The 12696-nt window shown below is 37.5% G+C and overlaps 3 protein-coding genes and 1 pseudogene across 3 annotated transcripts; 3 read left to right on the plus strand and 1 right to left on the minus strand.

The window, feature by feature from the left end:
* Nucleotides 1-1961: 1961 nt before the first annotated feature.
* Nucleotides 1962-6444, plus strand: LOC108627264 (sodium channel protein Nach). The gene is given in 11 exon segments (XM_018028441.2): nucleotides 1962-3276; nucleotides 3335-3541; nucleotides 3607-3772; nucleotides 3843-3994; nucleotides 4352-4403; nucleotides 4405-4482; nucleotides 4544-4838; nucleotides 4934-4990; nucleotides 5792-5984; nucleotides 6083-6189; nucleotides 6246-6444. Coding segments are annotated over 11 exon segments (1578 nt in total). The 5' UTR covers nucleotides 1962-3115; the 3' UTR covers nucleotides 6356-6444.
* Nucleotides 5398-5517, plus strand: LOC113464634 (uncharacterized; annotated as a pseudogene).
* Dredd (Caspase-8 Dredd) lies at nucleotides 6023-8958 on the minus strand. The gene is made up of 8 exons (XM_018028445.2): nucleotides 8740-8958; nucleotides 7883-8457; nucleotides 7549-7817; nucleotides 7149-7341; nucleotides 6943-7068; nucleotides 6713-6856; nucleotides 6409-6651; nucleotides 6023-6315 (listed from the first exon to the last, which is right to left on the minus strand). Exons 2-7 carry the CDS (start codon nucleotides 8427-8429, stop codon nucleotides 6446-6448), a joined length of 1485 nt encoding a protein of 494 aa, XP_017883934.1. The 5' UTR covers nucleotides 8430-8457; nucleotides 8740-8958; the 3' UTR covers nucleotides 6023-6315; nucleotides 6409-6445.
* A 218-nt stretch (nucleotides 8959-9176) lies between these two features.
* On the plus strand, nucleotides 9177-12151 carry par-6 (partitioning defective protein 6). Its single transcript, XM_018028444.2, has 5 exons — nucleotides 9177-9656; nucleotides 9852-10080; nucleotides 10519-10646; nucleotides 10730-11008; nucleotides 11082-12151. Exons 1-5 carry the CDS (start codon nucleotides 9597-9599, stop codon nucleotides 11391-11393), a joined length of 1008 nt encoding a protein of 335 aa, XP_017883933.1. The 5' UTR covers nucleotides 9177-9596; the 3' UTR covers nucleotides 11394-12151.
* Nucleotides 12152-12696: the final 545 nt, after the last annotated feature.

Genomic DNA, 12696 nt, shown 5'->3' on the forward strand with positions numbered 1-12696 from the left:
TCGTACCTGACGCGTTGTTCTCCATACTCGATACTCGTGCTCCGTTTTCTTCGAATACAGTGTCACCGTTTTCCAAAATTCCGCCAGTCGCGTCTGTCATTATGAGCCTGTTGATTAACTCAGCCTTTGTTCCACTAGTTTTCAATCCCAGTGATCTTAATTTGTCTTTCAAGTCAGGAATCTTGAATTTGTTCAACTTTTCTCGAATTTCACTCATGGGACATTTCACACTTATACACCGTTATCAACTTGGACTTCACCAATTAATCTAATTCAATCGGCACACCGTTTCCTTGGCTGATCCCGGACGAGCCCCCAAGTTGTGGGATTTTATTTGGGAACCGGTATATAATTGAAATAGATATTAACCGCAGCTATTATAAATACTAATTTCTAAGTATTGTAATGTTTCAATAATAATTCGTATTCTTACACTTTAAACATATTCCGACGCGATATTAAATTTCAACGCTAACGACACGATTACGACTCGACTCTCCGCAGTACAGTTCACTACTGGACTCGACATTTGACGACTCTCAACGTTTCACGACAACGATTCTCTTTTTTATAATAAACAACATTTTGTCTAGGAGACTAACATGAACAATTTGTTAATAGGTAATGATATGAACGATAAATTAGATGAACGCCCTCTATCCCACACTATAATGTATATGAAGAGATATTGGGACATTTATAATAGTGCCCAAAGATTGGTTGACTAACAATTGAAAACAGAATGCGATTAATTGTTGCATTTCTAGCCGAGGCAACTGTGAACTTTCGCTGTGGGCGAGCAGAGGTGACGGGGTTGCGCATTCAACTTACAGCGGTTGAAGTCGATTCGATAGCAGTTAACGAATTGTTGGGGGCGAATAGAAGGGGTTTGCGGTTAACGCTAGGGGTTGACGGGGGGAGGGAACGCATAATACATTGTTACCCCATCCACCGGATTTCAACTCCCCCTCACCGCGTGCAGTAATTTTCTTCGCGCGGAACCGACATCGGGCTGAACTATCTCATAATTAAAATTACCGTGCTGTGGTACGTACACATCGAACACCCTAAATGCATTCAATGCACGCTCGAATTTATGGTCGTTACGACTGTTCTTTGTCGCTTGATAATCGCCCAAACGCCGATGTTAAGTGCTTCGTTAATTAAACATCCGACTCTTCATTATACGATAAATGATAATGAAACAAGTGTTTCTTATTATCACTTCGTGATTTATTAGGCGAGCTTTTAAAATGTTTGTTAAGTCTTTCCAATTGAAATTCCCGTGAAACCGTTTAAGCGGTGGCGAAGAACAGGCACGAAGGAGGGTGGTGCCAAATACCAGCTTTCTTCCCTCTTCGGTCTTCGCTCGTCGATTTAAAACATTTGCCCTCCGCGGAACGAAAGTTCTATGTGACGCTCGAACTGGGGTGCCGCGGAATCACCCTAATATTGGATTATATCAATATACGGGGCGCACATATATCATATTACCAGGGCCAACGAGCACGGGTTACTAAATTCACGATTTCTTTGCCGAGATAAAGATATTATAACGACTTCTTACGACCAGCAGGTTGCAAATTATGTGCTTCTGTTCAATCGTGAAATTACTATTCATGAGAATTACTATCTCTAAATGCATTTATTCATTAAATCATCTTCGTCGTCCATCGTACTGAAATATTTGTTCATTAAATCATCTTCATCATCCACCGTATTAAGGGCAATCCTTCAGAATATGTACAATGGTTTCTAAGGCATTATTGTTGCACAATTAGCAGACATTTTATTTGACGCGGCCATCTTTAACACTAGAAAGACTGAAACTTAGTATATACCTATATTGCCCAAAGCAGTCAAAATGACTGCATTGTGAAAGAATAATGTGTAAAGAAATTTGTCTAAAATTAATTTTTAATATTGTTTATATACTTCCTTGGGCAATCTAGTGTTAATGAGTAATTATTTGTAAAATGGCGGTCATCTTGCGAGTACTCGCGAGAAGTTGGCATACTGCGGCTAATTTCACTCGCATGTACCCGCAAAGGTATCACGTGACGTCTATTCGCTGGATGAATTTGCAGCTTAAGGGTTTCCTTTGAAAAGCAAATTTCGCGCGATCCGAGGCAAGGTCAGTGCATTTAGGGAGCCTTAATCGGTAGTGAGGGTAATGACGTGTGCTCGAGCACACGGCTCACGGTGTTTAGCACTTTATCTATCTCCTCGAAGTTATTAATGATACTAGCTGAGTCAGATGCCGTGGCGAAGTGCGGCATCTTCACAGTTTAATATCCGACAAATCGAGTCACTCGGCCGGCTATACGCAGACCACCGCCACCGCCGCTCTTCTAACCGCGTGTTAGCTGGCATCGAGTAGTACACTCGTGACGCCAAAGTCGGGCCATTTCGCAACCAATATCCTTCACCCTGGACGGAGAATCTAGCGTCGGAACGAGAGCGAACGCTTTCATTTCGCACGAGCACAGCGGACAAGTGGCTCGAATATAAAACGAGGAGCCGCTGAGAAATTCTCGCGGCAGGATCGAACGCTCGGGTCACCTCGAGTTCCTCCTTCGCCCATTCGTCATCTTCAAACGTAGACAGACACGTCTATTGAAAATTTAATCTGATCTGTTTTTATTTCAACAATTCGGATTTACCAAATTATTTTATAAAATAAAATATTTGGAAGAGTGAACTGGGAACTTAATTTCAGTTTGCATTTATTAATTAAATGTCACAGCATCCATTTTGTTATCAACACTTTTTATGCTTTTGCGTATTGAGCGCATTAATTATAGTTCAGTATGCTTATGTCTTTTATAAATGCATAAAAGTCCGCAGTTTAGTATAGTTCATAATTATCTTGTTCTCGTATCGTGAATAAAGTCAAAACAATATGAAACGTTAATTATTCATTATTATTTCTATGCGTATCTCACATCTGAATTTATCTAGGAAACAATCGGAAGTGAGATGAATTTTTTATGAAACGTCGCACGTGTTCATATCGTGCGTCCTCAAAAACGAGGTATTGACGTTAGAATACCGTCGCGCTTTCCGGTGCCAGGTCGCATTTTTCTGGTATAATGAATTCCTGAATTTTCGGAACATGAGTCGAAAGAAGAAAACCGGAAGTTCTAAGAACGTTCAGCGAAAATTGAGAACAAGATGTGTTAATAAGTTCGTAATGCAAGTTTTTGAGTTCTTACGCGAGACTGGCCTTCATGGTTGTAAGTACATTTCCGAAAGTCATCGCCCAATGATAGAAAGGTAAGTATTGTTATATATACAATCGGAACCGCGCACTCATTTCGTATTAATTTGGTAGAGCCGCATGGGCGATAATCGTGGTCGCATCCGTGTTGACCGCGCTCGGTATGCTGAAAGTTGCTGCCGAGTATTACACCCGATATTCCTTCCTCTCGGTGATCGAATCGACCCATCATGGAATATGGAATTACCCGTTTCCAGCGGTCACGGTCTGCGATTTCAATCGCGTATCCCTCAAATTGTCGCAGGAGTTCGTCAATAATTTGTGAGTCCGTTTTCACCCGACGGCCATCATTCTTAACTGCCATCAGGACATAGTCATTGTCACAGAACACTTCCGCCGTCCATCTCGAAGGAGTTCGTGGTGCAGGAGATGAAGCTGCTGTACGAATTACTGTATCCCGGAAAATTTGGGTCACAGGCTCGGAACAATCTCTCCCAATTGCAGACCATCTTCGACATGAACGAACTCTCGATACCAACGGTCGTGAACGCCGTGCGTATTTTACGACTAAACCAAGACGAGTTCACAGGCGAAGTGTGAGAAGAATTCTTTTCGATTGCAGGTCTCGCGGAATTGTCAAAGTTTACTGGCATCGTGCAAATGGAGGTCGAAAGAGAAGGATTGCAGTAGGTTGTTTCGGCCGAGTTTGACCCGCGATGGAATCTGCTGTAGCTTTAATTACATCACGTATGACGTGATCAAGGAACAACCGAAGTATTTCGATTTATAAAAATAGAATACTTCTCAGAAAATGTCTCTAAATTTGAATCGACAATTTCTTTTGGTAAAGTGCAAAGTGACTCATGGTTTTTGAATTATTAAAAACACTGACCAATGAGAGCACGCGTAGGTTGGCTCGGATCGTGACGCTCGGCCATTGCATAGTACTATTATTGGTCAGTGTTCTTCGTTAATAATTCAAAAACTATTCCTCATTTCGCATTTTGGCAAAGGAAGTTGTTCAGAAACACTTACAGAATCACCTCTCTAACACTTTTTCTGGGACACCCTGTATAATCCATTTATCTGCAAGCCTGAATATTACCTAATTGTTTTTTTTTTGTCATGAAGCATAAAACCACTTAATATGATTTCCTGTGGGTATCAAAGTGGACTTAACATCCTGTTAAATCTCGATCCTCCTGTTAAATCTCGATCCTGCCGATTATCACGCAAGTAACATGGATACAATTGGAATGAAGGTACTTCCTTCAGAGACAGAAGTTTATTTGAAGAATATTTGAAAACCTTTACTTTTTGCAGATAATGCTTCACGATCCTTACAACTACCCTGATCACGATACACCTAGCAAATTAGTAGACATGAACAAATACTCGTTTTTGACTGTTCAACCGACGGTGATTTCAGCGGCGGATATAAGAGGAGCACGAGGCAAGAATTGCGTGTTTTACAACGAAACAGATAAAATTTTAACTAATAACCCAAAGTGGATATTTGATACCGCCAGATACTCAACAATAAATTGTTTGACGAACTGTCGAGCGACTACCATTTTGAAGAAATGCGGCTGCGTCCCATATTACTATTCGCAAAACGGTTAGTTCAATTTTATTAACAGATTTTACAGAATAAATCACATAAATGAAATGAATAAATGCCTTCTTGTTATCGTTGAATCGTTCATTTCGCAGACGTCCGAGTTAGAATATGCAATTTGAGAGACAGTGAATGCCTCGAAACGTACAGATGTAAGTCCTGCATTTTTATTCAAATATTGCTATCAATAAATCACAAAGTCTGATAAAAGACTTCTTTTAATTTTTGAAAATTACGCTAAGTCATTCTTATAGAGTTTCTCATACCAAAGACAAGTGCGGAAATAGAATTGCTTTATTATGTATAAACTTCGTCCTATCTTCACTGCATCAGTTCTGAACCCTGACCTTGCAACATCATCTTTAAATACTAACTCTGATAATCCTACCTTACGAATCCTAATCCCCACAAAACCATAAAACCTATATCTTAGCCCATTTTCTATGATATGATGTGTTAAAACAGTAGTCTCGCTCAGTGTTATCGCAAAATTGTATTATTTAATAAAGCTTATCTATAAAAAGCACTCTTTAAATACGTGTCGCGAAACATCGTTTGTGTCAACGATCATTCTATGTTGCAAAGCACCAGTTCTCGTCCGATCACTGAAGTTAAACAGCATTGGGCGCGGATAGTACTTAGATGGGTGACCGCTTGGGAACTCCGCGTATCGTTGGCATCTTTTTTTGCCATTTCGAGTTTCCAAAAACGTTTTGATCAAAGTATTTTACACTATTTGCATAAACTTTTAACCCTTTGGCGCAGATTTTTGCAAAAATTCTGTAAAATATTTGTGTCAGCATTTCTGCTTATGGATTCGTTTTTAGCATGAGAAACTCTATAAGAATCACGTAGTGGATATTGCAAACAAATTTTGAATTGTACTCTATTACTCATCATAATTGAGGATCAACATAATTGAGATAATAATTATATTTAATTTGAATTTTCAGTCTGGTACGAGACCTCTTTACCAGGCGTGGATATGTCAGCGAGAGTTTTATCATATATAGATTGGGACACTAAGAAAACTCCTTGCAATTGCCCACCCGATTGCGAGTTTTATAGTTATTTCGCGGAAAACTCGGCTGGCGATTTAGATAAGCGCATTTATCACGACGGTCTCACGTACACAATGAATCCCAAGTAATTTTACAACACAATGTACAAAAACCAACAAACAATAATAATAAACCATATCTACTAAGTTCCAGGAAAGACAATAAATCATTTTTCTTTTTTAGAAAAGGTAAAACTTGGCAAAATCAAAGTATAGCGCACGTATTCTTCGGCGATCTGGTGTCCATCAAATATCGCCGAAACGTGCGTTACAACTGGCGTCACAATTTCGGTAATATTATTAAACTATTATTATGAAGAAATAGAATACCTTAATTATTTTTTTAGCAACGTTCGGAGGCCTCTTAGGAGTGTTCGCCGGCATCAATTTCCTGACCATGTTCGAGATTATTTATTTCTGTATCATCCGAATTATAACAGACGCGTGTAAAAAGTGAACAAGCGCGTAGAGTGAAAATAATAGTTATAAAAATAACTTTATTCAACTTACATCATTTATATAAAAATTTATGTGTAACACGATCTTTTTACTCTTCGCATGACCAATTTGGAAATTGGAAATCGCTGTGCAACCTCCATTGTCTTAATTCAGGTAACTGCGCAATGGAATTGGTGCCATTTAATTTCCCTCTCTTGTTCATTACCGAGTTAATTGTTTGCCCGGCAATTTCTGTAAAGGTCAAGTTTTTGCCAGTTTGCAAGATGTTGCAAAACTCTTGTATGAACCAAGATCCTGAAAAACATTCAGAGATTCAAAGATTCAGATAATAAATTTCAATTGTTATGCGTTTTACCTTCCTCTTTGTGACGTACAGACACAAAGCCTTGCATGGTCGACATGAATATACAGAAATTTTGGAATGCCAAAATATTTGGAACATCCTTATCTGCACCACCATCCGTAGTTATATCATCGCTTTGTGTATCGTTTACTTGTCCTACAATCGAATATTTCTGTGAACTCGTCGCATTACAAAATGTTGTAGTTTATTTAATATACATATTAAATTGAGAGTAAAATTACCATTTAAGTCTCCTTGGCAAGCCTGTATAATAACTACTTTAATCACATCTTTCAATTCAGTACAGCAAAATTTATGGTCAATCGTTTCAATACTGATTTCCTCTACGTCAGCGCTGATGATACCGCCTAGAATTATAATCCATTAAATGTAGTATGCGCAGTGATTGTATTTAATAAAAAGTGATACAGATTTTACTGTATTTTACCTTTACAACCATGACTCAAAATACATAAGAAAATGCAGTCGTAGTCAGTACCGAAGTCTGTAGGAATATCTTTTATCTTTTTAAGTATCTCGTCTTTATTAAGATTATGATATATTGCAATTGTGAAGCCGAAGCCTTTGAAAGTGTCTGATAACTTCTTACAATCAGCTATCGTTCCAAATCTTGTCTCGTACTAAAAAAGATACGGGCATACATGTTACAATCTTAATGATACAATAATCAGGGTTGCAGATAAATGATTAAATCTGTAATTCAATTAAACGCTAATAGGCAATTATTGGTTTTCTGGTTAGTCATTAAAGGATTAAAGAAAATACGAGCACATATGATCCAAGGCATTAAATAAACGATTATTAACATATAAGACACGTTTTGATACCTTTTGACTTGCGAAGAGCATTTGACTTATAATAACGCAAAGGCCTTTATTGATTCTCTTCAGATTTCTTTCTTTAACGTTTAATACTCCTTGCGTATCTTCTTCTCTCATGGAGAAGCCCCGTAAATGATCTACATTCGTAGGACTTATGTGCTGAATATCCAACACATTTTGATGATTTACGTGTGTCTTTAAATCTTCATAAATAAGTTCCAGATCTTCATATCTTTTCAGATATTGCAACAAATTCTGCAGTCTTACTTTACCAACTGGAATGACAAACAATCATATATTAAATCTCTCGATTGTCGACATTCTCTGCAAAATGACTAACCTGAGTATATCGAAATGTAATTTTGGTGTATCCAGTATAACATATGTAATTCAAGAAAGTCTGTGTCAGTTAAATTTTCGTCATACACAGGCATATCATTTTTAACAAATTGTAGTAACAATTTTATCCTATCTTCCGACAGCTGTTCACATAATAAGTACAAGCATTTTGATACTGGATTCAAGTGTCTTGAACAGTTGGTTCTTGGCAAGTAGAGAGCGTCCAATTCTTCATACGACAATCCCAATTTTCGTATAATCTGTTTATTCTTTATAATACATAAAGATTCCAATAGCTTATTTTCCCAGTCTTCAGGATGCTTGTCAATGAATTCTCCAAGCATACGACCCTTATGTTTCTTATATTTTTGCAACAAATCGAACACCTCTTGGTAACCATCAGTGTTTAACATTAAAAATAATATAGATATCTTTTCATCAATGTCAAGATCATCTTCCAATTTCAATAAAATTTCTTTACTTAATTTCTGCTTATTTACACTACTTGGTAACATAGAATTTGGTACTGCGTCGATGTTTAAAAACATTGTTCCTTAAAAATTACATTCACAGATCCTGAAAGTAAAAATTAATCGATTGTTGTTGCAATTATTGAGTACGAATGAGGAAGCAAATGAATGTATCAAACATTTTTATAATAATTTAAATGCAACAACTAGAGTGTAGTTCTTCGTGTTAAATAAATCATTTTTATTGCTAATACAGGAAATATATAGTACAGTAGATATCATTTTTCTACAAATGCATAAAATCCACAGCGTAGCGATGGCATAGTTGAATATGATTAATGTATAAAACTATTAATGCGTATTAAGTATTTAGAACAATAATACTTACTGTGTTAAAAACAAAATAGGTACTTTGAACGTTTCGGAGAGATTTAATAAGGTTCGTCGAATCTATCGTCGAACATTGGAAAATACTTCAACAGTGCAACTCCTCTCATTCTTGTGCGTTCTTTGACTAGCCTGCATTTGTTCATACACACACATAAAATTGCAGTTTGCAATGTTCTCATAGACCTAAAGGACGTAACATGACTCATGTTACATGAGTAGGGTTTTAGACAAGGGGGAGCCGTGATTCAAGAGGCTGAGGGGGGAACAAATTGCTGGTCAAACTTTATCGCCATCTACGAGGAAGAGGAACCTAGAGAAAAGCGATTTCCCTAGATCCTACGCCTGCGTGTGGCCACAAAATCTATTCGGAAACACCATCTAGCTAAATGAACGCGCAACAATATCGACCGGTGCTGCAGGAAATTCTAATTCGAATACAATCCCCTTCGTGATTCAACCTCGATGGCAAAATGGATGAAAGTCGATGGTGAGGAAACAAGTCGTGATAATAAACTGGATACATCGTTGGGAACAGATTGGTAAATTACGCGTCTACTAGTGGTCTGATTATGTGGCCGAATGTTAGATAACGGTAATCGTGTCGCTTGAAACCGAACGCGAAGCCGTGCGTTTCTTCGTTTGAGAATCTACGCTCATCTACGGTGGCTACTGGACGGGCGGGCAGCGGGCATGTAAAACGCACTTGGCAGCACTGGTCCTGCTCGATCTCATCTGCGAAACAGGTGCTTTTGACAAAATATAAGTGCCCCCGATCCGATTCGATAATATACCGTTAAATCGGAAGCCAGCATTGAATCCCCGATTCGATTCGCGATCCACTTCGAACTGTGAACCATGTCTAAGAGCAAACTTCATCATCAGGTTGACAGCAGTATTGTCGCAGTAAAAAGCAAAGTAAGCTACTTTCTAATTCATACCTCTTACATCCTATCTATGTTATTATCAAACAAAAAGAAATTATCTATAATTAGTAATAGAATAACATTGATATTCAAATCTCATTTTCGCCCTTTTTGCTCCTTCACTTTATGCATTCTCTCGATGGGATTTAGTCAGTGTTGTTACATGAGGAATTCAATTTTTTTTCAGTTCGATGCAGATATCATTAGATTCTCGATTAACCGTAATGAAGCCATTAGTTACGAGGATTTTAGAAAGTTACTGGCCGAACGACACGATATTGGACCAGACTTGAGCTTTCTGATATGGTACACCGATCCGACTGATGGCGATTTACTGCCTATTAACAATGACAATAACTTGGCGAGAGCTTTAAATGCTGCTAGGCCACTACTCAGAATTTGCATTCAAAGGAAGGGTAAGATGATCTCACAGTAGATACAGTGGGTCCTATTAATATTTAACCCTTTCACTACGAAAGGCGTAAATATACGTCCTGAAAAGTCCATCGATATATACGAAAAGCGTAAATATACGTTCTGAAAAATTCATCGAAATATACGCCATCGCAGCGTGCGACGTGCTTCAAAATAGAATAAGTTCAGAATCAAACGACTTCGTTTCATTTGGGATGTTAGGACAATATTTTAATAATACATTATGTAGTAAACTTAGCCTTCTAACATCCCATAAAACATTAAAATGCTCGATCCAATATTAAAGTTGTATTAAAGTAAACCCTTACATAAAAACAATGACAAAGCACTGAAATTTTAAGTTACTAAATGCCCGAATATTAATGAAAGCTACTGTAACTGTATTTTTACACAGTAACTTTTATGATTTCATATAACAGGAGATGGACTGGAAGATATAAATGGATATGGGACGATGAAACCAAAAAATTTAATATCCAGTATTCTTGGTGGCACGCCTGGAAAGCCAAAGTCCTTGGCTATATCTAATCCGCACGATTTTAGGCAGGTGTGTCTTGGGTACATAGATATATGAGTGTATGATATCAGTAGAATTCCATTAAAAATATACGTTTTATCGACGATAAATAGGTGTCAGCGATAATTGACGTAGATATATTACCAGAGACTTGCCGCCGCGTGCGTTTATTGAAACACGGTTCTGACAAGCCATTAGGATTTTACATTAAGGATGGCGAGAGCTTCAGAATATTACCGCCATCCGCAGGTGGTGGCATAGAGAAAGTTCCGGGCGTATTTATTAGCAGATTGGTGCCGGGTGGCTTAGCAGAAAGTACAGGACTCCTAGCAGTGAACGATGAGGTTCTCGAAGTAAATGGAATAGAAGTTGCTGGGAAAACTCTGGATCAAGTACGTACCATTATCGTCCACTGTTCAGTTGTCAAATAATTTCTATACTAATTGATTTTTCTTAATTCTGCAGGTGACGGATATGATGATTGCCAATTCGTCGAATCTTATAATCACGGTGAAGCCGGCGAACCAAAGAGCGGCGTTAGCTGCTCCGAGACGCGGGTCATTCTCGCGTAATAGTCAATTGTCTTCTGGGAGTCACCAGTCGACGCAAAGCGCAGCGACTGGCAGCGACGAGGACGCGGACGAGATCGTCGATTTAACTGGAGTAACACTGCAAGACGACGCGACCACTTCCACGTCACAGCACCATCACTATCACCATCACCATCATCATAACCAGAATCATTTCAATCACGACCAAGGTGTCCTGCATTTATAAACGACGTAAGGTGTAAGACTCGGTTTATATTACGTTATGCTCAATGAAACATTGGCTCGGATATTCATCCACGCAAAGGAATTATTTAAGAACGTAACATGACAATAAGAAGTTGAAACACTCAGGCGAAATGAACGTTCCGAATTTTTGCATGCAGATGAATATTTCGTCGCACGATTCTAACTTACTGCGTTTTAATCGGTGAGTCATTCTTTAACGTTATCGCACTGACCAAATTTTTAAACTTAAGTAACAACATTGAACGTGTTTCATTATTTCTTAGACCGATTATAAATGCGAACATAAGGTGTAATTGCAAAGCATGTTTTCTGTTTGGAAATTAAGCTTCTTGTTTACATTTAACAATACACAATTTTCTGTTCTAATATTTTTCGTAGGTAAAAATATGCATTAACAGTATTGGAACAAAAAATTTGTTCAAATCAAAATAAGTATCTACATATCTGTAGTGTTTAAACATTTGAGAGAACAGAACGCGTACATTCAGTCTAGTAAAAAGAGTATGTCGTGATATAATTATTGACTGTGTATAAAAAAGTATTATTGGAAGGCAGCAAACATTTTGCAAGTATTAAAACGATACTTCTAGTACTTAATATACAAAACTTAAAGTGTACTTAACGAATGGCGGAGAATAATGAAATGTAAACTAAGATTGAAATTCGAAGAAATATTGTCTCGCTCCTTGAAACGTCTAGTATCTCCATCAGTTCTAATTAAATTCATCGAAACTTAAATTGAATCGTAACTCGTCGTAATTCATTTTTTATTTAGTTGTTCGTTTCTCACGTCGATCCTCCCAAGTTAAATAATCCTCTATGTACATAATGCAGATATAATTTGAAGTTCAGTAATTTAATTTATCATTACGAGTAGTGGCCTTCGTTCAATAAATAAGGAACGTGTACATAGTAAACCTTAGTGGGCGGAATGCTAATATCAATGATTCATTCGAAATTGGAGACGAAAAGGGAATCGGCTGGCCTTGTACTTAGATCATTCCAGACATATGTATATCTTCTCTTCAGCAAAAGCAGAACAGGGATTTATACTTGTACTGTTATGCGTTTCGAGGCACGTCCATTCGTGTATATGTATTCTGTTTATTCCACTGCATATTTAGAGTGTTGAAGTTTTTGAATTTTAATTCAATTTTTACAAATGTTATTTGTTGTCTAATTGAGCAGTAGATTAAATTAAAATATAGATATACTTTACAAATTTCTTAGGCTTAAGAATTTTTAAGATTATGAACATATTTATACATACATACTTATATATA

This window comes from Ceratina calcarata, unplaced genomic scaffold, assembly GCF_001652005.2.
Source record: "Ceratina calcarata isolate Rehan_Ccalc_2016 unplaced genomic scaffold, ASM165200v1 scaffold450.2, whole genome shotgun sequence".
Classification (NCBI taxonomy): domain Eukaryota; kingdom Metazoa; phylum Arthropoda; class Insecta; order Hymenoptera; family Apidae; genus Ceratina; species Ceratina calcarata.